Genomic DNA, 27,946 nt, shown 5'->3' on the forward strand with positions numbered 1-27,946 from the left:
TAGACTTCAAATCACCTCTTAAGTTTCCAAAGCAAAAAAATAAAATAAAATAAAAACTTTCTGAGGTTTTTATCTGATAGAAAAAAGGCTACTTTGAGACGAGGTGGGGGGGGGGGGGGATTTGGGGTTTTGGGGGGGCTGGGGGCGCGGCCGGACCCCCCCTGCCCAGGTAGGTGAGTTGTTTTCAGTGCTCTGTGGGGCTGGGTGGGGTTGGGGGGGGACACACACACATATATGGGGACCCCCCCACCCCAAAAAAAGCCCCTCTGGCCGCTGAACCCCCAGAGCGAGTACCCGTAATATCCTGGCCGGGGGGGGGGGGGGAAAAAATGGGGTGAAAAGGGGGGGTCCTGACCACCCTTAAATATCAGGTGTGACCATGTTGAGACCCCCCCCTACCCCAAATTTAAGACCCCTCCCCACCCATTGAACCCCCCCTGGGGGGGAGGGGGGGGGCCACACCCGCCTGAGGATTCAAGTCCATGGTGGGGGGGGGGTCGGGGGGGGGTTTGGGGACCCCCAAATCCCCCTGGGGGGGGGGGGGGGGGTGGGGCCTGCAGTAGCATCCCTGAGGGGTCTCATTTGGGGGGGGGGGGGGCGAGGGGGCGGCCAGGACCCCCCCACCCCCTCCCCTCGATGGGGGGGGGGGGCCGGGCTCTTCCTGAGAAGTGGAGGAAAGGAAAAAAAAGGGGAGGGGGGCGGGGGGGGGGGGGGGGGGGGGGAGTGCCGGGACCACCCCCTCCCCATCCCCACTCAGCCCCCTCCCCATTTTGGTCCCTGGAGCTGGGTGGGGAGGGGTCCAAAGGGGATTTTTGAGGGGGGAGTGGGGGGGGGTCCCCCCTCCCCTTAAAGTGTCTGTGTGGGTGGGGGAGGGGTTGGGGGGAGGGGGGGGTGAAGGGGGGGGGGTCCCGGCCGGGGTGGGGGAGGGGCTAAGTCCACTTTACTGGCCGTTAATGCATGAGAGGATGCACAGGAGTGCTCGGACATTCACTAAACTATTGCTATCGTTAAATAGTCCCAAGGTTTTGGGGGGGGTTCTCCCCTTTTTTCAGGAAGTTCTCCTCTTTTTTTTGGGGGTTCTCCCATTTTTAGGGGAGTTCTCCCCTTTTTCAGGGAGTTCTCCCCTTTTTTGGGGGATTCTCCCCTTTTTCGGGGAAGTTCTCTCCTTTTTTCAGGGGTTCTCCCCTTTTTGAGGGGGTTTTCCCCTTTTTGAGGGAGGCTCTCCCCTTTTTTAGGGAAATTTTCCCCTTTTTTTGGGAGTTCTCCCCATTTTGAGGGAGGGGGACAAGGGGAGGGTGGGGGTTTTATTCCTGTTTCTGCTCTTAATCCAAAAAATGAAATTTGAAAGAAAGCAAGAAAAAAAAAAAAAAAAAAACCTCTTTTTTTTTTTTTTTCTTTTTTGGCTTAACACAAATCTGTGACTTTTGTGGTGCTGGGAGAAAAAAAAAACAAAAAAAAAAACCAAAAACCAAAAAAAAAAGAGGGGAATGGGGTAGGGGAAAATAGGACAGGATTTTGGGGACCAAGCAGCATGAAGGGGCCTCATAGTGAGGGGGTGTGTGGGTTTAGAAGGTGGGAAGCCCATTCACGCTGCTGGGAGGTTTTTTAGGGGAAAAAAAAAAAAAAAAACAACAACCCCCAAAATGTGGGATCAGCAGGCAGCGAGAGCAGCTCCAGTGGAGGCAGTTCGTGGTTGGGGGCTTGGGGGAGACCCCCCCCCCGCCCCGGGTTCCCCCCTTTAGGGGTTGGGAGGGTTTTTTCCCTGATAAAATTCCTCCCACCGGCTCTGGAAGAACCGGCGCATGGCGTGGCCAGCCCGGCCCACGGCCGAGTCGTCCTCGTTGAAGGTCTGGCAGTTGTCGAACACCAAAAGGGCGTCGGCTGCAAACTCGGCTGAGCTCGAGTACCTGAGGGATGGCACGGGGTGGGTGGGTGGGTGGGACACCCAAGGGACCCCCCCCCAAAACTGTCAGCATCGAAGGAAGCCCGAGCCCGTGAGGGGAATTGATCCTCACACATCCCTGGGAGAGACCCAATCAAGTCCTCTAAGGAACCTCAAACCTCATTTCCATTCCCAGGAGGGGATGGGAGCCCCAGGAGAGACCCCCCAAAACCCAGGAGAGACCCCCCCATCCTTGGGAGGGACCCCCCTGAGCACCAAAGGAGCCCCATCCCAAGAGGGGAACTGATCCCCCCCCATCAACCCCATTCCCATTGCCAGGAGGGGATGGGATCCCCAGGAAAGTCCCCCCATAGCTCAGGAGAGACCCCCACAGCCCAGGAGAGACCCTCATCTCCAGGAGAGACCCCCATCCTCGGGAGGGACCCCCCTGAGCACCAAAGGAACCCCGTCCCCATGAGGGGAATTGATCCACCCATCCTTGGGAGGGACCCCATCAACCCCTAAGGAACCCCATTCCCATTGCCAGGAGGGGATGGGATCCCCAGGAAAGTCCCCCCCATAGCTCAGGAGAGACCCCCACAGCCCAGGAGAGACCCTCATCTCCAGGAGAGACCCCCATCCTCGGGGGTGGACCCCCAAACCCACAAGGTTCATCCCTTTGAGGGACATCCAACCCCTGGAAGCCCTGGATGGACCCCCAGCCCTGGAGGAACCCCCAAAGCCACAAAGGTCATCCCTCTGAGGGACACCACTGGCCTAGGAATAACATCCAATCCCTTTGAGGGACACCCAACCCCTGAGAAGGACCCTGCCAGCCTTGGAGGAGCCCCCAAACCCAAAAAGGTCATCCCTTTGAGGGACACCACTGGAGGAACCCCCAACCCACAAGGATCATCCCTTTGAGGGACACCACTGGAGGAACCCCCAACCCACAAGGATCATCCCTTTGAGGGACACCACTGGAGGAACCCCCAACCCACAAGGATCATCCCTTTGAGGGACACCACTGGAGGAACCCCAAACCCACAAGGATCATCCCTTTGAGGGACACCACTGGCCTGGGAAGGACATCCAACCCCTGGGACAGACCCTGCCCGCCCTGAATGGACCCCTCAGCGCCTTCAGGAGGACCCCCCCAGCCTCAGGAGGACCCTCCAGCGCCCCGAGAAGCCCCCAGCCCCCTGAGGAGCCCCCGCCCCAGCTCACCCTCCCCACAGCAGCCTGGCACGCATGGTGCCCAAGTCCATGGGCTTCTTGAGGATCCACCTGGCTCCTCCAGCCCCAGGAGGACCCCCCACCTTCAGAAGGATCCCCCCAGCCTCAGGAGGACCCTCCCAGCCCCATGAGGAGCCCCCAGCCCCCCGAGGAGCCCCTGCCCCAGCTCACCCTCCCCGCAGCAGCCGGGCGCTCATGGTGCCCATGGACTTGGGCTTCTTGAGGATCCACCTGGCTCCACCAGCCCCATGAGGATCCCCCAGCCCCATAAGGATCCCCCCAACCCCATGAGGACCCCCCCAGCCTCAGGAGGACCCTCCCAGCCCCATGAGGAGCCCCCAGCCCCCCGAGAAGCCCCCGCCCCAGCTCACCCTCCCCGCAGCAGCCGGGCGCGCATGGTGCCGAAGTCCATGGGCTTCTTGATGATCCTGCGGTAGCCGGGGACCAGCCGGGGGTTGACGGGCTCCAGGAAGGGCCAGGCGTCCTCGTGAGACTCCATCTCCATCAGGATGATCCTGGGAAAGGGCGGGGAGGATGTCACAGACAGATTTTATCCAAAATCCTTCCCTTAGTGTGGGGATTTTTCTTCGCTCGGGGTCACCAGTTGTGGTGGTGGTCATTGAAGAGATGAGAGTCTGACTCCATGTTTCAGAAGGCTGATTTATTATTTAATTGTGTATATCATATTAAAATTTATCATTTTATGATAATTTTGATATTAAAATTTATTATACATATGATATTAAAAGAAAATGAGATATTAAAACTATACTAAAAGAATAGAAGAAACGAGAAAGAAGAGATGAGAATCTGGACTCCATGTTTCAAGATTATTTTTTATCATAAAAAGAGTAAATTTTAACATCATATATATCATAAAAGAATAGATTTTAATATCATATATATCATAAAATAATAAATCAGCCTTCTGAGACATGGAGTCAAGATTCTCTTCTATTCTTCTAGTATCATTTTAATATATCATTTTCTTTTAATATCATATACATAATAAAAGAATAAATTTTAATATAATAATCCTTTTAGTGTAGTTTTAATGTATCATTTTCTTTTAATATTATATAAGAAAATAATAAATTTGAATATGATATATATAATAAAATAACTTTTAATATAATATAGATTATATATAAAACAATAATTTCGAATATGATATATAATTAAATAGTAACTTAATATAATATATATTATATATAAAATAATAAATTTCAAGATCATATATAATAAAATAATAAATTTTAGTATCATAGATATTTTATATAAAATAATAAATTTCAAGATCATATATATCACAAAATAATAAATCAGCCTTCTGAAACATGGGAGTCAAGACTCTCATCTCTTCCCTCGCCCTGGGTGCCAGGGGGGACACTGGGGGGTCCCTGACCCACCACAGCCCCCTCCCCACATTTCCCTGGCCCCACTCACTCGCAGAAGGTCCCTGACCCTCCACAGCCCCCTCCCCACATTCCCCCGGCCCCACTCACTCGCAGAAGGTCCCAGACCCTCCACAGCCCCCTCCCCATTTCCCCCGGCCCCACTCACTCGCACAAGGTCCCTGACCCACCACAGCCCCCTCCCCACATTTCCCCGGCCCCACTCACTCGCACAAGGTCCCTGACCCACCACAGCCCCCTCCCCACATTTCCCTGGCCCCACTCACTCGCACAAGGTCCCTGACCCACCACAGCCCCCTCCCCACATTTCCCTGGCCCCACTCACTCGCAGAAGGTCCCTGACCCACCACAGCCCCCTCCCCACATTCCCCCGGCCCCACTCACTCGCACAAGGTCCCTGACCCACCACAGCCCCCTCCCCACATTTCCCTGGCCCCACTCACTCGCAGAAGGTCCCTGACCCACCACAGCCCCCTCCCCACATTCCCCCGGCCCCACTCACTCGCAGAAGGTCCCTGACCCACCACAGCCCCCTCCCCACATTCCCCCGGCCCCACTCACTCGCAGAAGGTCAGGTCGCTGGGCTGGCCCCGCAGGGCCCCGCTCCTCCTGCGGGCCGGGCTCGGAGCCTCCCCGGGGGGACACCGTGGGGACACCGGGGGCAGCCCCCGCCGGTGCCTCGGGGCCGGGCGGCGCCGCCGCGGGCTCGGCTCCTCCTCCTCCTCTTCCCCGGGGCTCCCCCCGAGCCCCCGGCCCCGTTTCCGTTTCTTGCCTCGCCGGGGTGAGATGGGGTCCCGGTACTGCCCGGCCTGTGGGCGGGGGGGGGGAAATGGGGGTCACCTTCTGTCCCCTGTGCTCCATTTCACACTGCCTGAGGCTTGAGGGGACCCTCAGGGTCCTTCCCAGGGTCCCTCAGAGGCCATCGGGCTCTCCTGGAGGTCAGGACAGCCTGAGGGAGGGTCTCTCCTAGGGCTGGGGGTCTCTCAGACACCACCAGGGTCGATCCTAGGGGTGGGGTCACCAGTGCTGGGATGGGGATCCCTCCTGCTGACATGGGGGTCTCTCCCAGAGGTAAGAGGGTCCCATTAGGGTCTTTTCTAGGAAAGGGAACCGCAACTCCCAGGGGCATGTGGGTGCCTCAGAGACCATTGGGGTCTCTCCCAAGAATGGGGCTCTCATGGGGATGGGGGTCCCATTCCCCTGGAGATGGGGGTCCCATGGGGGATCCCTCTTGAGAACCAGAGTTTCTCCCCTCACCAGAACCTCCCCCGGGGATGGGGGGCCCAGCAGGGCCTGGCATTCCTCCTGCTGATATCAGGGTCCCTCCCAGAGATATGAGGGTCCCATTAGGGTCTTTTCTAGGAAAGGGGACCCCCAGGGGCATGAGGGTCCCTCAGAGACCATTGGGGTCTCTCCCAAGAATGGAGGATGAGGCTCTCATGGGGGATCCCTCTTGAGAACCAGAGTTTCTCCCATCACCAGAACCTCTCCTGGGGATAGGGGGCCCAGCAGGGCTTGGGACCCCTCCTGCTGACATGGGGGTCTCTCCCAGAGATATGAGGGACCCCCAGGGGCATGGGGGACCTTCAGAGACCATCGGGGTCTCTCCCAAGAATGGAGGATGAGGCTCTCATGGGGGATCCCTCTTGGGAACCCGATTTTCTCCCCTCACCAGAACCTCTCCTGGGGACAGGGTGCCCAGCAGGGTCTGGGATCCCTCCTGGACCAGCCCGGTGGGGTTTGAGGGCTGCCCCCCGACCTACCCTGGCCACGCAGACGGAGCAGAACCAGTCGCCCTCGGGCACCTCTGTCATGCGGGGCCGGTGGCAGTAGAGGTGGCAGCCGCGGTCGCAGCCGTCGCACAGCAGCAGGTGCTCGTCATCATCCCCTCTCCGACAAACCAGGCAGGTCTGGGGGGACACGGGGGGGGTGCTCAGAGCTGCTTTGGACCCTCCCTTTGTCCCCTCCCAGGGCGGGGTCTCACCACTCTGTTGACGGATTTCTCCCAGGCGATGGATTTCTCCAGCTGGAGGAGGCACAGGGACACCTGGGCGGCGCTGCGGCAGCGCTCCAGCGTCTGCCGCCACGTCCGCACCCGCGGCGTGATCTCGTACGAGCTGCGGGGACAGCGGGGGGCTCAGCCCAGCACGGGGGTCCTGCCCTGGGGCCCAGGCGCCCAGCTGGGTCATGGGGAACCCCCCCAGAGCCCAAAAAGGATCCCAACAAAGAGGAGTCTTGGTCGCTGCTCAGCCCCAAGCAGGACCACGATGAACCCTGTGAGAGCCCCGTCACCAAGGGAGACCCCGGTCCCCAGGGGAGATCCCCATCCCCAGGGGAGACCCCCATCCCTCTGAGAGACCCCATCCCCAGGAAGAGACCCCATTCTTCAGAGAGACCCCATCCTTCAGAGAGACCCCATCCCCAGGAAGAGACCCCATTCTTCAGAGAGACCCCATCCCCAAGAAGGAATCCCATCCTTGGGAGACCCCCACCCCCAGGACAAACCCTGCTGACCCCCACATTCCCAGGAGGGCAGGAATGACCCCTTCTCAAGAATTCCCAAGGAAATGACCCCTTCTCACCAATTCCCAGGGAATGAGCCTTTCTCAACAATTCCCATAAAATGACCCTTTCTCAGCAATTTCCAGGGAATGATCCTTTCTCAACTATTCCCAAGGAATGACCCCTTCTCAGCAATTTTCAGGGAATGACCCATTTGGGAATGAACCCTTCTCAGGAACTCCAGGGGGAATGACCCCTTCGGGAATGACCCCTTCCCAGCAATTCCCACAAAATGACCCCTTCCCAGCAATTCCCAGGCAATGACCCTTTCCCAACCCATCCCAGGGGGCCGCCCGGTGCGCTCACATCTCGGTGCTGCCCGAGCCCAGCTCCTCGGGGTTGCTCAGCACGGCTTTCTCCACCACCACCTCGTGCAGCGGCCACAGCGGCTCCTTGAGGTAGCGGCGCTCCAGGTTCTGCTCCAGCGCCGCCAGCCGCAGCACGGCCAGGTCCAGGGGGTTGGTGAGCTCCCGGCGCAGGGGCAGCGCCTCCCGACGGAGGCTGCTGCGCACCGTGATGTCCTCCAGGGGCTCCACTTTGTGCTCGCAGTACCTCAGGTCAGCCCTCGTCGAGTCCGGGCTCGGACACGTCCAGCCCTGTGGTGGAGAGGAGAGAGGTCAGTGGTGGTCGCTTGGTGGTGGTCAGCAAGAGTGGGAGCGGTTTGGAGGGGGTGGGAGGGTTGGGATGGATGGATGGAGGTGAGAGATCTCTGAAGTGAGGTGGTGGAATTTGGGGTTCATTGCAAAGGGCCGAGTGCAGGGAGCTGCTGGGAGCTGCCAGGAACAGCTGGAGCAGGACTGAGAGGAGAGAGGGGTAGAGAGGATGAGAGAGAGGATGAGAGGATAAGAGAGAGAGTAAAAGAGAGGATAAGAGAGAGAGGTTCCCATTACAATAAAATAAATCTTCTTCTGGTCGTGCAATTTGGGGTTCATTGCAAAGGGCCAAGTGCAGGGACCTGCTGGGAGCTGCCAGGCACAGCTGGAGCAGGAATGAGAGGAGAGAGGGGTAGAGAGAGAGAAGGCAAGAGCGTGGTAAAGAGATGAGAGAGTGAGGAAGAGTAAAGAGAGAGTAAAAGAGGATGAGGTTCCCGTTACAACACAATAAATCTTCTTCTGTGCTGAATATTCTAATTCTCACTCACCAATCTAGTCCAAGATACAAATCCTACAGCATTTGCATACAGCCTGTAAGAATCATTACATTACCACACTGGGTTACATTTTAAACCCTACAAACTCCTCTTTGGGCCCCTTCTGCCAAGCCAGCAGGGTCTGCTCTGCCCCTTGGAGCTGTCTGCAAGCAGAGGGTGTTGTTCCACCAAAAGGGGATCACCTTCAGCCGGCCACACCATTGCTTTCCTGTTGTTCAGTAACTGAGGGATCTCAAAGCTTGCTTTCATTTCAATCTCTCTTATAGTTTCCATATTCTCAAAATCAATCATATTTATAAGGCTTTCCTGTTTCATCTCCCCAAACATCCTCACCTGTCTGTCTGTGTGTCTGTCCGTCCTGGCTCACCTAAACTTGCTTTCACTTCAATCTCGCTTAAAATTTCCATAATCTCAAAAATCCTTTGCCAGACAATCATATTTATGAGGCTTTCCTGTTTCATCTTCCCCAACATCCTCACCTGTCTGTCTGTGTGTCTGTCCATCCATGATCCCCCCTGGCTCACCTAAACTTGCTTTCACTTCAATCTCGCTTAAAATTTCCATAATCTCAAAAATCTTATGCCAGACAATCATATTTATAAAGCTTTCCTGTTTCATCTTCCCCAACACTCCACCTATCTGTCTGTGTGTCTGTCTGTGTGTCTGTCCATCCTGGCTCACCTAAACTTGCTTTCACTTCAATCTCGCTTATAGTTTCCATAATCTCAAAAATCCTTTGCCAGACAATCCTATTTATGAGGCTTTCCTGTTTCACCTCCCCCAACAAGCCAGAGCTGGGGTGATCCTGGCTGGCACCCACCCGGATCTGCAGGTCGGCCATGAGGACGCGCTGCTCCAGCTCCTCCACCCACTGCAGCACGCCCAGGTCGGTCTCGTAGGCTCTGTCCAGCACTGACCACTGAGCCAGGGCCTCCCGAGACACCGCGGTGGTGGCCGGGTCCGGGCGAGGGTGGAAGATGGGGTCTGGAGAGGAGAGAATGGGATTAGGGATGGGGGAAAGACAGGAGAGACACATCCCTGGACATGATGGGGTCTGGAGAGGAGAAAAGGGGGTCAGGAATGGGGGACAGGCAGCAAAGCCACATCCTGGGACATGATGGGGTCTGGAGAGGAGAAAAGGGGATCAAGGATGGGGGACAGGCAGCAGAGCCACATCCCAGAACACAAAGGAAAGATGGGGTCTGGAGAGGAGAAAATGGGTGAGGGTCATGATGGGGTCCAGAGAGGAGAAAATGGGTCAGGGATGGGGAAAAGGCAGGAGAGCCCCATCCCAGAACACAAGGGGAAGATGGGGTCTGGAGAGGAGAAAATGGGGTTAGGAAGGGGGGGACAGGCAGCAGAATCCTGTCCTGGGAGACAGCGGGGTCTGGAGAGCAGAAAAGGGGGTCAGGGAGGAGAGACACAACCTGGGATATGATGGGGTCTGGAGAGGAGAAAATGGGGTCAAAAATGGGGGACAGGCAGCAGAGCCCCATGCTGGGACACAGGGGGAAGATGGGATCTGGAAAGGAGAAAATGGGTGAGGGTCATGATGGGGTCTGGAGAGGAGAAAATGGGGTCAGGGAGAGGGGAAAGGAAGCAGAACCCCATCCTAGGACAGAGGGGGAAGATGGAGTCTGGAGAGGAGAGAAGGGGGTCAAGGAGGAAAACCAAAAGCTGGGATATGATGGGGTCTGGAGAGCAGAAAGGGGGTTAGGGAGGGGAGACACAACCTGGGACATGATGGGGTCTGGAGAGGAGAAAAGGGGGGTCAGGAATGGGGGACAGGCAGCAGAGCCACATCCTGGGACATGATGGGGTCTGGAGAGGAGAAAAGGGGGTCAGGAATGGGGGACAGGCAGCAGAGCCACATCCCAGAACACAAAGGAAAGATGGGGTCTGGAGAGGAGAAAATGGGTGAGGGTCATGATGGGGTCTGGAGAGGAGAAAATGGGTCAGGGATGGGGAAAAGGCAGCAGAGCCCCATCCCAGAACACAAGGGGAAGATGGGGTCTGGAGAGGAGAAAAGGGGGTTAGGAAGGGGGGGACAGGCAGCAGAACCCTGTCCTGGGAGACAATGGGGTCTGGAGAGCAGAAAAGGGGGTCAGGGAGGAGAGACACAACCTGGGACAAGGGAAAGATGGGGTCTGGAGAGGAGAAAAGGGGAGGTCACAGAGGGGGCACGGGGAGCAGTCCCCAGGGCTGGAGTGGAAGGTGAGGTCTGCAGGGATAAAGGGTGGGCTCAGGGAGCAATCCCCTGCCCTGGGGATTTGGGCAGAAAATGAAATCTGGGGGCTCCCAGGGGGACAGGCAAGAGCCCCCCACCCAGCTGGGGCTCTGGGGGCAGGGGCTGGGCTCTGGGCAGACTCACCAGTGGTGCTCCTGAGGCAAACCTCACGCAGGAACTCCTTGTGCTTGGTCAGGTGCTTGTGCAGGGCTTTCTCCCGGATGCCACGAGGGTGCAGCGCCCGTGCCACAGCCTCCAGCTCCTCGGGGTCCCTCAGCCACCACCAGCCGCTCTGCATCTCTGCAAGGCCAATGCCACAGCTCAGCACCGTGCCAGGGGCTGCACCGGGGGGGTCCCGGGGGTCCCGGCTCTCACCGGTGGGCACCGGCTGCTCCGTCAGCTGCGTCAGGTATTTCTGCTCCATCTGCTTGAAGAATTTGGTGGGGGGTCTCCCTCGGCGTTTGGGCTGTCCTGGCACGTCCTGGAGCTTTTCCAGGCCGCCCTGGCTGCGGGGGCAGGCGCCGTGGGCCCTGGGGCCGGCGTGCACCGGCGTGGAAGCGAGCAGGGGAGCTGTGGGGTCGTCTGAGGGGAGGCCGTTCAGCTGGAGGGAGAGAGGGAATGTCACAGAAAACAGACAGGAAATTATAAAATATTCTGCTTTGGAGGGAGACACACAAGGATTGTAACAGCTGGATCCTCAGCACCTGAATTCTGCACCCCCTCCCCAATCCTGAAGCCCCTTAATCCCACAGCCCCTTAATCCTACAAACCCCAATTCTTCAATCCCCCAACCCTGCAGCCCCTCAATCCCACAGCCTCCAGTCCTGCAGCCCCTTAATCCCACAGCCCCCTAATCCTACAAACCCCAATTCTTCAGCCCCCCAACCCTGCAGCCTCTCAATCCCACAGCCCCCTTATCCTACAAACGCCAATTCTTCAGCCCCTCAACCCTGCAGCCCCTCCAAACCCTGCAGCCCCTCAATTCCACAACCCCCTAATCCTACAAGCCCCAATTTTTCAGCCCCCCAACCCCACAGCCACCCCAAACCCTGCAGCCCCCCCACCCCTGGAGCTGTTTCCCTTCTCCCCAGCCCGTCAAGGACAGCAGGACTGAGCCCCCTGTGCCACCAGGTCGCACAGGGGGTCCCACCCCACACCCACCCAGGGAGAATCCCCCTGCCCATCCAACCCCTCAGGTCGGGGTGCAGGTGCTGGGTGCAGCCCCCCCACCCCTGTACCTGCCGTGCTGAGCCCTTGGGGGGCTCCCCCCTGCTCTGGCTGCGGGGGGCTGCGGGGGCTCGTGGCGAGGGCTCGGCCGAGGAGGTAGCGAGGGGGGCTCGGTCGTCACAAGGCGTGCGGGGCAGCAGGTTAAACCAGGGCCCTCTCTTTGCCACAACCTCCGGGGCTCTCTCCTCTTCCTCCTCCTCCTCTTCCTCCTCCATGGGGTCCGAGGGGGCCTCGGGGAGCCCCGTGTCCCCTTTGCCAGGGCTGCTGGCCGGGGTGAGAACCGAGTCCTTGAGCAGGGACGACTGGGTCTGGCTCAGCCAGGACAGGAACGCCGACTGGCTGAGGTCGTGCTGGCTCTGCCCCAGGGGCTCTGGCTCCTCCAGGACGCCGTTGATGGGCACGGGGCAGGGCTGGCAGTGCTGGGCCAGCTCCTCTTTGCTCTTCCGGGGCCTCCCACGGGCACGGGAGGCCGGGGTCGGGCAGCTCGTCCGGCTGGCGACGGGCACGGCGGCCGGTTCCTCCTTCACCGGCGACACCAGCGGGGACATCTTCTCCTCAGGAGGCTCCTGAGCCACCGCCTCAGCTGCTGTGACAGCAGGAGGACGAGCAGGTGAGATGTGGGTTCCTCTCCCAGCTTTTACATTTGTTTTTCATCCCCTCCAAAAAAGCTCCTTCCCCACTCACCCTCGGCGCCCTCCACGAAGATTCCGCCCAGGTGGGGCAGGACCCAGTAGCGCCTCCGGAAGCGGTCCTGGCCCAGGGAGGCTGCACGCAGGGTCTGGGAGGAATGGAGCAGCTTCTTGCGGAAGAACATCTGCCTCTGAGGAGAGCAGGGGGCGGTGAGGGGGCTGCAGCCCCCCAGCAGGGCTGAGCTCCAGCCCTCCACACCAGCTCACCTTGGCCAGCTTCTCGATCTGCCGCTCCAGCTCCGGCACGCTGGATGCAGACGTGTCCATCTGGGGAAAGTGTCTCAGTTACCCCGTCTCCTTCCCCAGGTGTGCCAACCACCTCTCCTTTCCCCCTCCCTTGCCCCTGCTGAGTGCTGCCTGCCAATCTTGGCATTCCAGAAGGGCCTCAGAGTGATTGGCAAAGTTCAAAAGACGCCTCTCAGCCCTGGGGGACAGAGACTGAGTCCTGAGACCTCCTCTCCTGTACCTGGTTGGTGGCTCCCTGCCCCTTCCCTGCCCCTCTCCCCGGGGTTAAAAGGAGCAGCAACCACAGGGTCAGGGAGTTCTGTTGGAGCTGTTGCTGGATTCAGAGGCCAGAATAAAGCTCTGGATCCAAACCCTCCATCAGAACCAACTCCTTTCCTTCATCATCACCTTGAAGCTTCTCCACCAGAGCTAAACCTGAGCTCCTGCAAGCCTGGACTTGTCCCAAGCACCCAGCTGCAATATCCAGCCAGCCAAAGGTGTCTCTGGGGTGAAAACACCACAGCTGCTGCCTTTGGTCAAGCAGCAAGGGCTGGACAAGCCCAGGCACGTCCCATTTGGCAATATTGGTATTTAATTCCAATATATTGGCACCCAACGTGAGGCAGCTCCATCCTGGGGATGAATCAGTCAGGGAAGAGACCCCTGAGGTGGCACCCTCACTTTTGCTGCAATATCCAGCCAGCCAAAGGTGCCTCTGAGGTGAAACCACCACAGCTCCCGCCCTTGGTCAAGCAGCAAGGGCTGGGCAAACCCAGGCACATCCCATTTGGCTCTGTTGGGATTTAATTTCAATATTTTAGTGCCCAACGTCGGGCAGCTCCATCCTGGGGCTGGATCAGTCAGTGAAGAGACCCCTGAGGTGGCACCCTCACTTTTGCCCCCCTACAACAGAGCCTGGAGCACCCCACCTCCTCCTCCCTGCGGGATCTCCTCCCCCGGGTCTCCTCCTCCTCCTCCATCTCCAGCCCCACGTCCTCGGTCAGGCGGGAGCTGCGCCGGCGCCGCCCGTCCTCCAGCCCCGTGATCTCCGACTCAGGACGGCCCGTCTTCTTGGCCAGGGCGACCTTCAGCCTGCCAGGACACAGGTGGAGGTGTTGGCTACCTGTCCCCCCCCAATTTTTTAAGATTTTCTAAGCCTTCTGATGTTTACATTCTTGTAGCAAACTTTGTCACGCAGAAAATTATAAAATATTCTGCTTTGGAGGGGACCCACAAAGATTATCATACCTGGTTCTCACAGCCCCCTAATCCTACAAACCCCAATTCTTCAGCCCCCCAACCCTGCAGCACCTCAATCCCACAGCCCCCTAATCCTACAAACCCCAATTCTTCAGCCCCCCAACCCTGCAGCCCCTCAATCCCACAGCCGGATTCTCACACACTTTCTGTAAATAACTTATTGGTTCGCATTCTTTCATGGAAGAGGAGAAATTTGATGGACTGTTGGTTTGTCCAGCATCACAGGAGAGGTGGCACTTTCACCCTCCAATCCACTGTCACTTTTGGAAAACTATAAATGTTGGAGTCAGAAAATAAACTTCCCTTTTTCTTCACCTTGAGAGCAGCGGTGCGTGCGCTCGTGTGCTTTTGTGTCCTAGTGACATCCCCCTGCCCACCCTGAGGCACCTCATCACTCAGAGGGGATGATGCTGAGGCTGAAAGCAAAGCCCCCTCCCCACCCACCTGCGCAGCCGCCCCTCAATGATCCACTTGTTCTTCCTGTAGTTGGCCATGCTCTCCAAGGTCTTGTCGATCTCACTGCACAACAAGAGACGGGGATGGCTCCAGCGAGCAGGATCCACTCCAGCACCCCAAACCAGAGGGATCTCCCTGCCCTCCCAACCAGCCCCACCTGATGATGAGGGCGCTGCTGTTGAGCTCGTTGATGAGGAAGACCAGGATGGAGGCTTTGAGCTCGGGGGGCAGCGCCTGGAAGGGTTTGGTGCGCAGCCCCTCGCACAGATCCGCGCCCGCCCCGTGCGCCGTCAGGAAGCAGCGCAGCACCTCCGACACCGTGTCCCTGTTCAGGCTGATCTCCGACACTTTCTCCCCCAGGATCTTCAGGGACTGCCCAGAGCAAAGGGAGAGGTTTGGGGAGTCTCCTCCTTGCCCCCACGGGGGTTTGTCAGGAGGGGGTTACTGCCCACAGGTGCTCCTGGCACAGGGATGGATGTGGGGGGACACCCCAAAAGATGCTTGGGGGTGAGGAGGGGGATGGCCACAGGTAAGAAAAGGGAGAGCCCTTTTCTTACTCAGGACAAAGAATACTAAATTTTAATCCCGAATTTAGGATTCTTTGTCCTGAGTTTTGCAGGCACTGACAGCCCCAGCCAGGGGAAGGTGGTGAAAAAGGGAGAAAGGGAGAAAAAAGGAAAGGGGAGGGAAGGAAAGTGAAAATGAAAGCAGAGATAAAAATAAAAAGTGGTGGGAAGAAAAGGGAAGGAAAAGAAAGGACAAAGGGGTGAAAGGAAAAGGAAAATGGGGGGAAGAAGGGGAAAAGAAAGGTGAAAGTGGGAAAAGGATTGAAAAAAGAAAAGGGAGGGAAAGGAAAGGGGGGGAAAGAAAAGGAAAGTGGGAGGGAGGAAGAGGAGGGAAGAAAATGGGTGGGGAAAATGAAAGGGAAAAGAAAAGAGAGAAAGGAAAGGGGAAGGGAAAAAATAAGGGAAGGGGGAAAAATAAGGGAAGGGGGAAAAGGGGTAAAAGGGAAAGGAAGGACTTGTCTGACTTTGGTGGGTCTCACCTAACACCTGGCAGGGAAGGGGGTCCCACCTAACAGGGGGGTCTCACCTGGCAGGGCAGGGGGTCTCACCTGGCAGGAAAGGGGGTCTCACATAACAGGGGGGTCTCACCTGGCAGGGGAGGGGGTCCCACCTAACAGGGGGGTCTCACCTGGCAGGGGAGGGGGGTCTCATCTGGCAGGGCAGGGGGGTCTCACATAACAAGGGGGTCTCACCTAACAAGGGGGTCCCACCTGGCAGGGCAGGGGGTCTCACCTAACAAGGGGGTCCCACCTGGCAGGGCAGGGGGTCTCACCTGGCAGGGCAGGGGGTCTCACATAACAGGGGGGTTTCACCTGGCAGGGAAGGGGGTCCCACCTAACAGGGGGGTCTCACCTGGCAGGGCAGGGGGTCTCACCTGGCAGGAAAGGGGGTCTCACCTAACAAGGGGGTCTCACCTGGCAGGGCAGGGGGGTCTCACATAACAAGGGGGTCTCACCTAACAGGGGGGGTCTCACCTGGCAGGGGAAGGGGTCTCACCTAACAGGGGGGTCTCACCTGGCAGGGCAGGGGGTCTCACCTAACAAGGGGGTCCCACCTGGCAGGGCAGGGGGTCTCACCTGGCAGGGCAGGGGGTCTCACCTGGCAGGAAAGGGGGTCTCACCTAACAAGGGGGTCTCACCTGGCAGGGCAGGGGGGTCTCACATAACAAGGGGGTCTCACCTAACAGGGGGGTCTCACCTGGCAGGGGAAGGGGTCTCACCTAACAAGGGGGTCTCACCTGGCAGGGCAGGGGGTCTCACCTGGCAGTAGGGCGGCAGCCCCGGGTCGCAGAGCGCCGCCTGCAGCAGCCTCACCAGCAGGTCCTGCAGCTGCCCCGCGCCGGGGGCCGCCCCCAGCAGCCCCTCCTGCAGCGCTCCCAGCGTGGGCACGTCCCGTGCTGGCTCCAGCCCCAGCACCTTCCCATAGCTCTGCAGGAACTCCACCACCGTCAGGCAGTCGGAGAAGGCACGGCTGGGCAGGACCAGCCCCGGGATGCGGGAGAAGGCTGGAAGGGGCTGTGGATCAGGGAGAAGAAAGGGAAGGGAGGGTCAGAACCAGCTGGTGGCTCCCTGGGGTGACATTTCTGAGCCCCCCAGCACAGCCCACCTGGTGGTCCCCCAGGCACATGTCCTCGGTGGGTTTCTTCATCTCCTCCAGGATGAGCTGCTGCCGCCGCCGCTCCTCCAGGCGCCGCTGGGCCAGCAGCCCCTTGTCTGCCTTCCGAGCTCCCTTGGCCTTCTTCTCCTTGGGCCTGGCCTTGTCCTTGCCCTTCTCTGGCTTCCCCTTCTTCTCCTTGACCTGAGTCAGAGCCCGTATGTGTGTGGGGGGAAAAAAAAAAAAGGTAAGGGGGAAAATCTATTTTTTCATTTTTCATCTCCTCCCTTTGCCCACAGGCTCACCTTGGATTTCTTCTTGGCCTCCTTGGTCCTGGGAGCTTTGGCCTCCTGCTTCTGCTTGTTCTTGGCCTGAAGGGAGGACAAGACCCGCTCAGGGACCCCTGCACCAGGGAAACCCCCCCCCCAATCCCCATACCCGCACCTTCCGCCTCATTTTCTTCTTGATCTTGCTCATTTTCAGCTTGTCCTCCTCGCTGAGCACCTCTGGAAGGGGGCACAAAGTGGACATGAACCATGATCCCACCAGGCTGTGTGTGAGGAGCTTCCCACAGGGGATGGCAAGGGGGGGTTACCTTGTGCTTCCAGCCTCTTCAGCAGCCGCGCGTCCGTCTTGCTGAGCAAATCCACCATCCTGACCTTGGGCGGGCGGCCCCTGCCCCGTTTGGTGGCCGGGGGCTCCTTGGCTTTCACCTTCTCGGCGTTGCGGGGCCGGCCGCGCTTGCCCGTGATGGCCTGGATGCGCCCGGGGATCTCCTCGGGGCTCAGCTTCACCCACTGCACGCCCTGTGGGGCGCAAACCGGGCTCACCCGTGGGCACAGCGAGGAGTTGGGGGGCACGGCGGGGGCTGAGCAGCCCCCAGACCCACCTCTGGCGTGTCTCTCTCCTCGTAGAAGTCTCCCACGGGCATGCGGGGGCTGAAGCTGAAGTGCTCGCGCCGCACGTCCTGCACCATGTTCTTGCTCAGGTACTGGGGACAGGGAGGAGGAGGAGGAGGAGGAAGGTTGTGAGGAAGCTCAGTCTTCCAGGTTCACCACAGCCTCCATCAGCTGCAATCCCGGGTTTTTGGGGGGGGTTTGTAGCGGGTCAGAACCGCCTCCCTCCCCACAACTTCCCCCAAAACATCCCAAATATTCAAAATACCTCAAATATTCCCAAAAGTCCCAAAACAGCCCAAATACCCCAAATATTCTAAATGTCCCAAATACCTCAATGACCCCAAATGTCCCAAATAACCCAAACACCCCAAAATATTCCAAATACCTCAAATATTCTCAAATGTCCCCAAATACCCCAAATATTCTCAAATATTCTAAATTTCTCAAATACCTCAAATGCCCCAAAATATCCCAAATACCCAAAATATCCCAAATGTCCTAAATACCCCAAATATTTTAAATTTCCTAAACACCCCAAATATTTTAAATTTCCCAAATCCCCCAAAAGTCCCAAAATATCCCAAATACCCAAAATATCCCAAATGTCCTAAATACCCCAAATATTTTAAATTTCCTAAACACCCCAAATATTTTAAATTTCCCAAATCCCCCAAAAGTCCCAAAATAGCCCAAATACCCCAAATATTCTAAATGTCCCAAATACCCCAAAATATTCCAAATACCCAAAATATCCCAAATACCCCAAAATATTCCAAATACCCAAAATAGCCCAAATACCCCAAATGTCCCCAAATACCCCAAATGTCCAAAATATCCCAATTACCCCAAGTATTCTAAACGTCCCAAATGCCCCAAAACATTCCAAATACCCAAAATACCCCAAAATACCCCAAATATTCTCAAATGTTTGGTGTCCCCAGGGGTGGTACCTTGATGACCTCCGGGAATTGCTTCATCCTCTTCCCACAGGGGCCGTAGTACCAGGTCTCACCCTGCCAGCGATGGTTCCCCTTCTTGATCCGGACCTCCCGCCTCCACCTGGGCACGGCAGCGTCAGCCCGGGGCCGTGGGGCAGCATGAGGAGGGGACAGGACGAGGGGACAGCACCAGGGACAGGATGGGGAGGGGACAGCGTCGGGGACAGAGCGGTGGGAGGAGTTGGGGATGGGGACAGGATGGGAAAGGGATGGAGAGAGGGGGAGGATGGGAAAGGGGTGGGGACAGGAGCAGGATGGGGACACGATGGGGACAGGACAGGGATAGTTTCAGGAGCAGGATGGTGACAAGGGGACGGTAGTTTTAGGGGCAGGATGAGGAGGGGATGAGGACACGATGGGGACAGGATGGGGAAAATTTCAGGAGCAGGATGGTGGGAATGGGACGGTAGTTTTAGGGGCAGGACGGGGACACAAGGGGGACACGACAGGGATAGTTTCAGGAGCAGGATGGTGGGAATGGGAAAAGGGTCGGGGGCAGCATGGCCAGAGGGGGACAGGAACAGGACAGGGGAATGGGAAAAGGGTCCGGGGCAGCACGGCCGGAGGGGGACAGGAACAGGACAGGGGAATGGGAAAAGGGCCGGGGGCCATCCCACGTACCCGTGCTGCAGCGGGAAGCGCACCTCCTCCTGCGTGGCGATGCGCCGCCGAGGGACATCACCTGCGGGGAGGGGACAGAGGGGACGATGGGCTGGCGGCCGGGGGGCACCGGGGGGGTCAGCCCAGGCTGGGGGGCGGCCACACCTGCCCCCGAGGCACTCAGCAGGGCCGGCTCCTCGCTCTCTCCCTCTCCCGGCGCGGCCGAAGTCTCCGGGCAGCTGTCGGCAGCCTCCTCCTCCTCCTCCTCCTCTTCCTCCTCCTCCTCCTCCTCCTCCTCCTCCTCTTCAGCAGACGGGGCCGGAGAGTCCGGCTCCAGCGGAGGGTCGAGCTCCAGGGACCCCGAGTCCCGCAGCCCCGCGTGGTCGCCGCTCTTCAGCTCGCCGTTGTCGCCTGAGGAGCCAAGGTCAGGAACGTCACCGGACACGTCACCGGGGCCGCGCGTCCCCTCCCTCCCTGCGCTGCCCGGGGGCCTCGCCGGTGCCACGGAGACCCTCACGGCGCATCCCTGGTGGGGAAGGAGACCGGTGGGGTGACCCCCGTGGGGCTCACGGCGCATCCCTGGTGGGGGAACGAGACCGGTGGGGTGACCCCCGTGGGGCTCACGGCGCATCCCTGGTGGGGGAGCGAGGCCGGTGGGGTGACCCCCGTGGGGCTCACGGCGCATCCCTGGTGGGGAACGAGACCCCCGTCCCCTCCCGGTGTGGGGGGCGGCACGTACCGGGCAGGGCGGGCGGCGAGCCGGGGGCATCGAGCAGCGGGGCGGGCTCGGGGCTGGCGGGCAGCAGGCTGAAGGGGCCGGCGTGGAGTGGGGGGCTGGCGGCCAGGTCGGGGGGCTCCTCCAAGGAGGACTTGTCGCTCACCAGCTGCGAGTCGTCCATCGCGTACAAGTCGCCGGTGCCGGGGTCTGGGGAGGGGGGCGAGCACCAGGGTTGGGGGCGCACGGAGCAACATCTCCGCTCAAGGGGGAATAGGGTGCGTGTGGAGGGGATGAAAAGGCTCCGGCAGCAGAGGGGTTAAAAGGGGTTTGGGTACCCCTCTCTTCTCCTCCCCCCCGCCCCCCCCCCCAGCTCCGCCTCCTCCTCCTCCTCCTCCTCTGGGAAGCGGAGGAGCCCAAAATGGCCGTGGCGATGCTCAGCAGCGCGGAAGTTCAGGCGCTGAGTAACCGCCTCGTCACGGAGCTGGGAAGGACGGGAAGGAAGGCAGGGAAGGAAAAGCCGGCAGCGAGCCGGGGACGCGGGCCCGCCCCTGCCTCGGGAGAGCGCCACGGCCACCACGGCATCCCCACGGCCACCACGGCATCCCCATGGTCACCAACCCATCCCCACGGCCACCACGGCATCCCCATGGTCACCAACCCATCCCCACGGCCACCGCCGCGCCACCACGGCCACCACGGCATCCCCACGGCCACCGACCCATCCCCACAGCCACTGCAGCATCCCCACGGCCACCACCCCATCCCCACAACAACCACCCCATCCCCACGGCCACCACGGCATCCCCACGGCCACTGCCGCATCCCCACGGCCACCGCCCCATCCCCATGGCCACCACCCCATCCCCATGGCCACTGCAGCATCCCCACGGCCACCACCCCATCCCCACAACAACCACCCCATCCCCACAGCCACCACGGCATCCCCACGGCCACCACCCCATCCCCATGGCCACCACCCCATCCCCATGGCCACCACGGCATCCCCACGGCCACCACCCCATCCCCATGACCACCACCCCATCCCCATGGCCACCACGGCATCCCCACGGCCACCACAGCATCCCCGTGGCCACTGCAGCATCCCCACAGCCACCGACCCATCCCTGTGGCCACCAACCCATCCCCACACGGGGATGGAGAGCAGCTGGCTCTGCTTCCTGCACAGGGAATGGTTGTGCCCCCCTCGGCATCCCCCCTACCTCTGGCCAGGGACTCGAAGGGCTCCAGGGGGTCCTCGCTGAGGATGTGGGTGTCCTCCAGCCGCGGGGCGATGGGTGATGCCTCCCCCAGGCACCTGCTGGCCCCCTCCGGCCCCAGCGACCCCGTGCCAGTGGCTGTGGCCCCATTGTAGCTGCAGATCTTCAGGTCTGAAGGGAGCAATCGACCACAAACAGACCCTGAGATGTGATGGGCACAGAGCTGGGGGGATCCCCACTGCTGGTCCCCGTGCTGGGACACCCAGCCCTCCATGGCATGGGGTGGTGACACCCAGCCTGGTTTTATGAGATCCCAATGCCTACTCCAAGCTGTGAGTGGCCAAACCCCATCCAGGACACTGGGCAGGGGAGCCAGAGCAGTTGGGATTCCCCAAGGAACAATGCCCAACTCCACCAGGATCCATCACCCACCTGCCAGGGCCCCAGCGCCGCATCCCAGAGCTCTGCCAGCCCTCAGGGCTCCTACCTGGCTGTGCCTCCTCCAGCTCCTGGCTGCCCACCAGCCCACCCCCGTTCTCCGTGATGGTGCTGCTGGTGGTGTTGGTGGTGCTGCTGGGCATCTCTTTGGCTGCACCCTCAGCGTCTCCCTGGCTGGGCTCTGGCTCGTTTGGAGCCAGCGGGAAGGGCTGCGTGTCCGAGCTCAGCACGGCTGAGGGCTGACCCGTGGCGTAGAATCCCTCGGGCCCGTTCTGCATCAACTCAAAGCTCTGCTCGTGGAAGGAGTCGTAGAGCTCCTGCGAGTCAAAGCTCAGCCCCATGGGCCCCGCGGTGCCGTTGCCCCACAGCTCCTGCCCGGTTGCCCGCAGGTTGGTGCCGTGCCCCGGCGAGGCCGGCCGGGACCCCCCGGCCACGCCGTTGAGGGGGAATTGTCCGAGGTTGGGAGGGCCTCCCCCGTCCTTGAGGCCGCCACCACCGGCGGGTGTGTAGGGTGAGTAGTCCCACAGGCAGTCGTAGGTGCGGAGGGGTTGGGCCCCGGCGGGAGCAGAGCCGGGTGAGAAGGTCCCTGAAGTACCGGGGTGGGATACAGTAGAGAAGCCATTGACATTCATGCCCCCGTTCAGACCTGAGGGAGGGAGCAGAGGGACGTCAGCACCTCTCCAGTGGGGTTGAGGATGGATCAATGGCCAGGCAAGGGCAGCACTGCTGGTGTCCCCCCTCCCCAGGGCTGGAGAGAAGCAGGGAGGGAGGGAAAGGGCGGGAGTTGCACGATCCCCGTTTGCCAAACCAGCTCTGCCACAGCACTGAGGTGAGCACTGTGGGGTCTCTCCAGTGGGGTTGAGGATGGATCAATGGCCAGGCAGGGCAGCTGCAAAAGCCCTGCTCATGTGTCCCCCCCTCCCCATCCTCCCTGGAGAGAAGCATGGAGGGAGGGAAGGGGGGGAGCTGCACAGTCCCCGTTTGCCAAACCGGCTGTGCCAGCACCAGGCTGAGCACTGTGGGTTTGAGGATGGATCAATGGCCAGGCAAGGGCAGCACTGCTGGTGTTTCCCCCCTCCCCAGGGCTGGAGAGAAGCAGGGAGGGAGGGAAAGGGAGGAGCTGCACAATCCCCGTTTGCCAAACCGGCTGTGCCAGCACCAGGCTGAGCACTGTGGGGACTCTCCAGTGGGTTTGAGGATGGATCAATGGCCAGGCAGGGCAGCTGCCAAAGCCCTGCTCATGTGTCCCCCCCCTCCCCATGGCTGGAGAGGAGCAGGGAGGGAAGGGGGGGGAGCTGCACGGTCCCCAGATCCCCGTTTGCCAAACCGAGCGCCGCAGGACGCCGGGGATTAGCCGAGCTTGGCAGGGCTGTGCCGGATCAGCTGAGCGGCCAAATCCACGCACGGCCCCGGGGCTGGCACGGCCGCTTTTCTAGGCCAAGGCGGCGGCAGGGACGCACAGACCCCGGCCCTGGCCCCCCGTGCTGGAGCTGCTGCTGGCCATGGCTCCTCCATCCCTCTGTCCCTGCAGCTCCACCATCCCTGAGTCCCCTCTGGCCCCATGGCCACCCCATCCCCCTGTCCCTGCAGCCATCCCATCCCTTGTGGCCCCACGGCCACCCCATCCCTGTGTCCCCTTCATCCCTCTGTCCTTGCAGCCCCTGTATCCCTGAGTCCCCTCCAGCCCTCTGTCCCATCCCTGAGTCCCCTCTGGCCCCACGGCCACCCCATCCCTCTGTCCCTGCAGCCATCCCATTCCTCTGTCCCCTCCATCCCTCTGTCCCTACAGCTCCTCAATCCCTTTGGCCCCACAGCCACCCCATCCCTGCAGCCCCTCCATCCCTGTGTCCCCTCTGTCCCTGCAGCCCTCCCATCCCTCTGTCCCCTCCATCCCTCTGTCCCTGCAGCCCTCCCATCCCTGTGTCCCCTTTGGCCCCACGGCCACCCCATCCCTGCAGCCCTCCCATCCCTGTGTCCCCTCTGTCCCTACAGCTCTCCCATCCCTCTGGCCCCACGGCCACCCCATCCCTGTGTCCCCTCTAGCCCCAAAGCCCTCCCATCCCTCTGTCCCTGCAGCCCCTCTGGCCCCACAGCCCTTCCATCCCTGCAGCCCCTCTATCCCTGTGTCCCCTCTGGCCATCCCATCCCTGTGTCCACTCTGTCCCTGCGTCCCCTCCATCCCCGTGTCCCCTCTGCCCCCACAGCCACCCCTGTCCCCGTGGGGTCACTCACTTTTCCCTTGCTGGGGGAAGCTGAGCGGGGAGCTGTGGGCGAAGGGGGAGTCCCCTGAGGCAGGCGTGGGTTTCGGTCCTGAGGCAGCGGGTGCAGAGGAAAGGCCAGTAAAGTTCAAATGGTTGTTTGTTTCCATTTCTGCACGGGGGACAAGATGGGGTCAGTCACTGGTGTGGACTGGGGTGGCCACTGTGGTGACCCACCCACCACTGACCCTCTCCCTGTGGTCCCCAGCCTGGGGAGGGTGAGGAGTGACACTGAAGCCCCCCCAGGACTGAGATGCCACCTGGCCCAGGCCCAGCCACCCCAGCTGGAGGAGCTGGCACCTGCTCGAGCACAGCCTGTCACCCTAGGGACAGCCATCACCAAGGTGTCACCTCCGTGTGCCACCATCCCGTGGCTGCTCCTGGGCTCCCAGCCAAGGACCACAGAGACCCCCCCAAAGCAGCTCTGTGGCCCCAACAGGAGCCAGCACAGCCAATGCTCCAGGCACAGCAATGACCCTGTGGTGACAAACTGTCCCTGCTGTACCCCCCAAGGTGGAGGGGACCCCACACCCCATTCTCCAGGCACAGCTCCAGGGTTTGAGGCTGGGCTGTTGGGAGCTGAAAGCCCAGTGCTGGCTCGGGCAGGAGCCTGGTGAATTCATCCCCCAGGAACCCCAAACACTCCCTCAAACCTGAGGCCTGTGGCCCAGGAGGGATCCTGGTGACCTTCATCCCCCAGGAACCTCAAACCCAAAGCCACAAGGAGGGATTCTGGTGACCTTCATTCCCCCAAGAACCCCCCAAATGTTCCCCTAAACCTGAGGCCACAAGGAGGGATCCTGGTGACTTTAATCCCCCAGGAACCCCAAACACTCCCTCAAACCTGAGGCCTGTGGCCCAGGTGGGATCCTGGTGAATCCATCCCCCAGGAACCCCAAATGCTCCCTCAAACCCAAGGCCTGTGGCCCAGGAAGGATCCTGGTGACCTTCATCCCCCAGGAACCTCAAACCCGAGGCCAGAAGGAGGGATCCTGGTGAATTCATCCCCCAGGAACCCCAAACACCCTCAAACCTGAGGCCTGTGGCCCAGGAGGGATCCTGGTGAATTCATCCCCCAGGACCCCCAAATCTGAGGCCACAGGGAGGGATCCTGGTGGGTCCATCCCCCAGGACCCCCAAATGCTCCCTCAAACGCAAGGCCTGTGGCCCAGGAGGGGTCCTGGTGACCTTCCTCCCCCAGGAACCCCAAACACTCCCTCAAACCCACAAGGAGGGATTCCGGTGGCTCCACCTCGGGATGGGCCACGAGGGAACTGAGGGCGCTGATGCCCTGCAGGCCCAGCAGATGAGGAGGGAGCCCCCAGTGCTGGTGGGGACCCACAGGGACACCCTAGGGAGCTGCCACCACCGGCTGTGCCACTCTTGCCACCGGCCAAGGCGGCGCCGACCTCTCCGGAAGGGCCAAGGCCGCCGCGCTCGGCACTTCAGCAGCGATGGTGGCACAGCCCGTGTCGAAACCCGGATTTCATCACACCCTCAGCTGGTGCCCTGGCAGGGGCCGCAGGGGCCACCAAAGCCTGGCCAGGGCCACCGGGTGATTCATCCACCGGAGGAACCCGTATGGGCGGTGACGCAGCCGCTGCCGCCGCCACACAACTCCCGGCCGAACCGGGATGGACCCGGGGCCGCCTCCCCTGAGGCCTGAACCGGCCTCTGGCCTGAGCCAGCTGGAACCCCGGGCGTGGGGACACCGGGGCTGGATAAGGAAAAGCCTTTCCGGTCCCACCCCGTGTGTGATGTGCCGGCCAGGAAGGCGCTGCCGGCTCTGGAGGTCAGAGCAGGCCGAGGGTTGTGCCAGGGCCACCGAGGGTTGTGCCAGGGCCACCGAGGGATGTGCCAGGGCCACCGGGGCAGGTGGAGGCTGCAGGTGGCACACGGAGGTGGACTGGGATGGTTTGGGAACGTGGGGAAGGGGCTGGGGGAAAATGAAAGCAAAGTGGGAATGTCAGCCTTGCTCCAGGGTGCCAGGCCTGGCAGAGGGCAGAGCCGGCCTTGGCACTGCTGGGAGCCCGGCCAGCGCCAGGACACCGCCATCCATGGCCATCCGTGGCCATCCATGGCCATCCACGGCCACCCAAGGCCACCTGTCACCTCCCACCCTCACCGGGGCTCCCGTGGCCCCGCTCCCCCCGCCCTGAGTAGGGAGCTGAAACTGGGCCACGGCGAGAAACCGGAGCCGGGCACGGTGAGGAGGGCGAGGGGCAGGAGAGCCTCGGATGGCGGCACCGAGGGGAGCGATGGTGGGTGACAAGGTGGCACCGAGCTGACCCCGCCACACCGGGCACGGCCGACGTGGCAGCGCCGCCCGCCCGGGGTCAAACCCGGTGGCAGCGGCACCACCGGGCCCTGGGATCCCCGCGGGGACACCGGGGCTGTCCCCGGGAGCTGAGCTGGGGAGGGGGGGGAACAGAGCTCCAGGCTGGGGGGGATCTGTCGGTGCCGTGGAGCCGGTGCCGTTCCCCGGTGCCTCCCCGGTTGTGCGGCCCCGGTGGTGGCACCGGGAGGCCCCGGGAGCGTGACGCGACCTGATTAAAAAGGACGTTTCAAAAACAACGAGACGCAACAACCGGCTGCCATTTCCCGGCCACTTCCTGCGGGCACGGACACACCGGGGGGACACGGGACCGGTCCCCCCGCGGTCCCGCAGAGCGGCGGGGACCCCCCGGTCCCTGCGGCAAGGACACCCCCAGACCCCTCGCCGGGTCTCCGGGGATGCGGGGCTCGGTGTCCGCTGCAGGAGGGTCCCGGTCCCGGTGGGGCGGGGGGGACACGACCGGGCGGTACCTGAGGGGAGGGGGCTCCCCCCGAGCTCCGGGACGGGGCTGCGGGGGAACCGCACCGGGCACCGGGCACGGGGCTGGGGCTCCCCGCGGGTCTGGGCCCGTGGCCGGTGCACAGGGAGGGGAGCAGGGGAGTCACCGGGAGCCGGTAACGGAGGAGAAGGAGGGGGGGTCACGCCATGGAACCGGGATGCGCGGGGGGAAGCGAGGGGAGAGCACGGCGTCTCACCGAGGTCAGGAAAGGGGAGCGGGGTGCCGCCGCCGCCGCCGGGCCCAAACCGCCTCAACCGACCCTCCCACCCCCTCGCTGCCTTCACCCGGGGCCGTTAACGGCCCGTTACCACCCGGGCCCCCCCGTTCTCCTCCGCCGCGACCCCGCACCTGGCAGGCGGCGGCGCGGGCCCGGCTCAGGCGGCGCGGGGCGGGGAGCGGCTCGGCATGGCGCGGCCCCTCCGCCGCACCGGGCCGGGCCCCTCCGCTCCGATCCGCTCCGGTACCGGGAGCCGGGCCGCGGAGAGCCGAACCCGCGGCCGCGGCAGGAAGCGCCTCGCGCCGCCGGGCGGTCCCGGGACCGCCCCCGTCCCGTCCCGTCCTCCTCCTCCCCCCCCCACCCCCCTCCTCTCCCCGTCCCCTCCGCCTCCCCCCCCCCCCCCCGCACGTCACGGCGGCCGCAGTGGCGTCACCGGGAGCGGCGCCGCCGTGGCGTCACCGGGGGCGGGCGCGCGCCCACGTGGGAGGGGGATCCCCGCCCCCGGCGGGGTCAGGGCGGGGGGAATCCCCACGCGGGGACGCCCCCCCACCCCCCTAGCCCTGGCTCCGGGACCCCCGGCTCCCCCCGGGGCTCCCCCACCCCGTACCGGCACCTCCCGGGAACGTCCCCCCCGTTCCCCCCCCGCGTTCTCCCGTTCGTTCCCCCCCTCGCTCCCCGCAGCCCCAGCGCGACCCCCGGGAACGGCGGAGCACCGGGGACCGGGACCTCTCAGGGCACCGGTGCTGCCCGGTTCGGCCGCGAGGACACCGGCCCCCCCCAGCTCCCCCCGGCCCCCGGGATCCCCGGTGACGTCACGCGGCACCGGCCGGGCCGCGCTGCGCAGGGCCCGGGGGCGACACCGGCTCCGGGGGCGGCGGGGGGAGAACGGGGTCCCGGTGCGGGGGGGGCTGTCCCGGTACGGCCGCAATGGAAGGCGGAGGGGGGGGGGGGGGGGTGTCCCTTCCCGGTGCGGGGCAGCGGAGCCCGGTGCGGGGGTTCCCCGCCTGGACGAGGCTCCCGGGGGGTTGGGGAGGTCCCGGTACAGAACCGGGGGTCCCGGTGCAGCTGGGCCGGTCTCAGGGGGTCCCGGTACAGATGCGGGGGTCCCTCTACAGCCATCCCAGCCCCGTAGGAGGTCCCGGTAGGTGCCGGTATCCCCGTTCGCGGGTCCCGTCCTGCGCGCTGCGTACCTGGGGGGGCGGCGGGGGCGGCCCGCAGCAGCCCCGGTGCCCGCCCGGCCCGGTGCGCTGCGGTGCCGGTGCCGGTGGCGGAGCCGGGC

At 61.7% G+C, this 27,946-nt stretch overlaps 1 protein-coding gene across 2 annotated transcripts; it reads right to left on the reverse strand.

Moving 5' to 3' along the window:
• Window positions 1-1,458: 1,458 nt before the first annotated feature.
• BAZ2A (bromodomain adjacent to zinc finger domain 2A) lies at window positions 1,459-27,930 on the reverse strand. 2 transcript variants are annotated; one of them, XM_054517724.1, is made up of 29 exons: window positions 27,858-27,930; window positions 23,591-23,728; window positions 21,408-22,004; window positions 20,924-21,091; window positions 19,725-19,910; window positions 19,151-19,396; window positions 19,007-19,067; window positions 18,338-18,446; window positions 17,378-17,479; window positions 17,084-17,294; window positions 16,933-16,994; window positions 16,794-16,859; window positions 16,501-16,692; window positions 16,155-16,409; window positions 14,487-14,701; window positions 14,318-14,392; window positions 13,543-13,705; window positions 12,596-12,655; window positions 12,384-12,519; window positions 11,711-12,285; window positions 10,848-11,073; window positions 10,617-10,772; window positions 9,066-9,229; window positions 7,402-7,691; window positions 6,518-6,650; window positions 6,297-6,443; window positions 5,095-5,342; window positions 3,490-3,633; window positions 1,459-1,907 (listed from the first exon to the last, which is right to left on the reverse strand). In XM_054517724.1, the coding sequence occupies exons 2-29, from the start codon at window positions 23,724-23,726 to the stop codon at window positions 1,739-1,741; spliced, it is 5,292 nt and encodes a 1,763-aa protein (XP_054373699.1). In that variant the 5' UTR covers window positions 23,727-23,728; window positions 27,858-27,930; the 3' UTR covers window positions 1,459-1,738. The 2 variants fall into 2 exon arrangements, with proteins under 2 accessions (XP_054373699.1, XP_054373698.1); XM_054517723.1 differs by lacking the exon at window positions 27,858-27,930 and adding an exon at window positions 26,799-26,965.
• Between the last annotated feature and the right edge of the window lie 16 nt (window positions 27,931-27,946).

Source organism: Molothrus ater, chromosome 30 (assembly GCF_012460135.2).
Source record: "Molothrus ater isolate BHLD 08-10-18 breed brown headed cowbird chromosome 30, BPBGC_Mater_1.1, whole genome shotgun sequence".
In the NCBI taxonomy this organism is placed as follows: Eukaryota; Metazoa; Chordata; class Aves; order Passeriformes; family Icteridae; genus Molothrus; species Molothrus ater.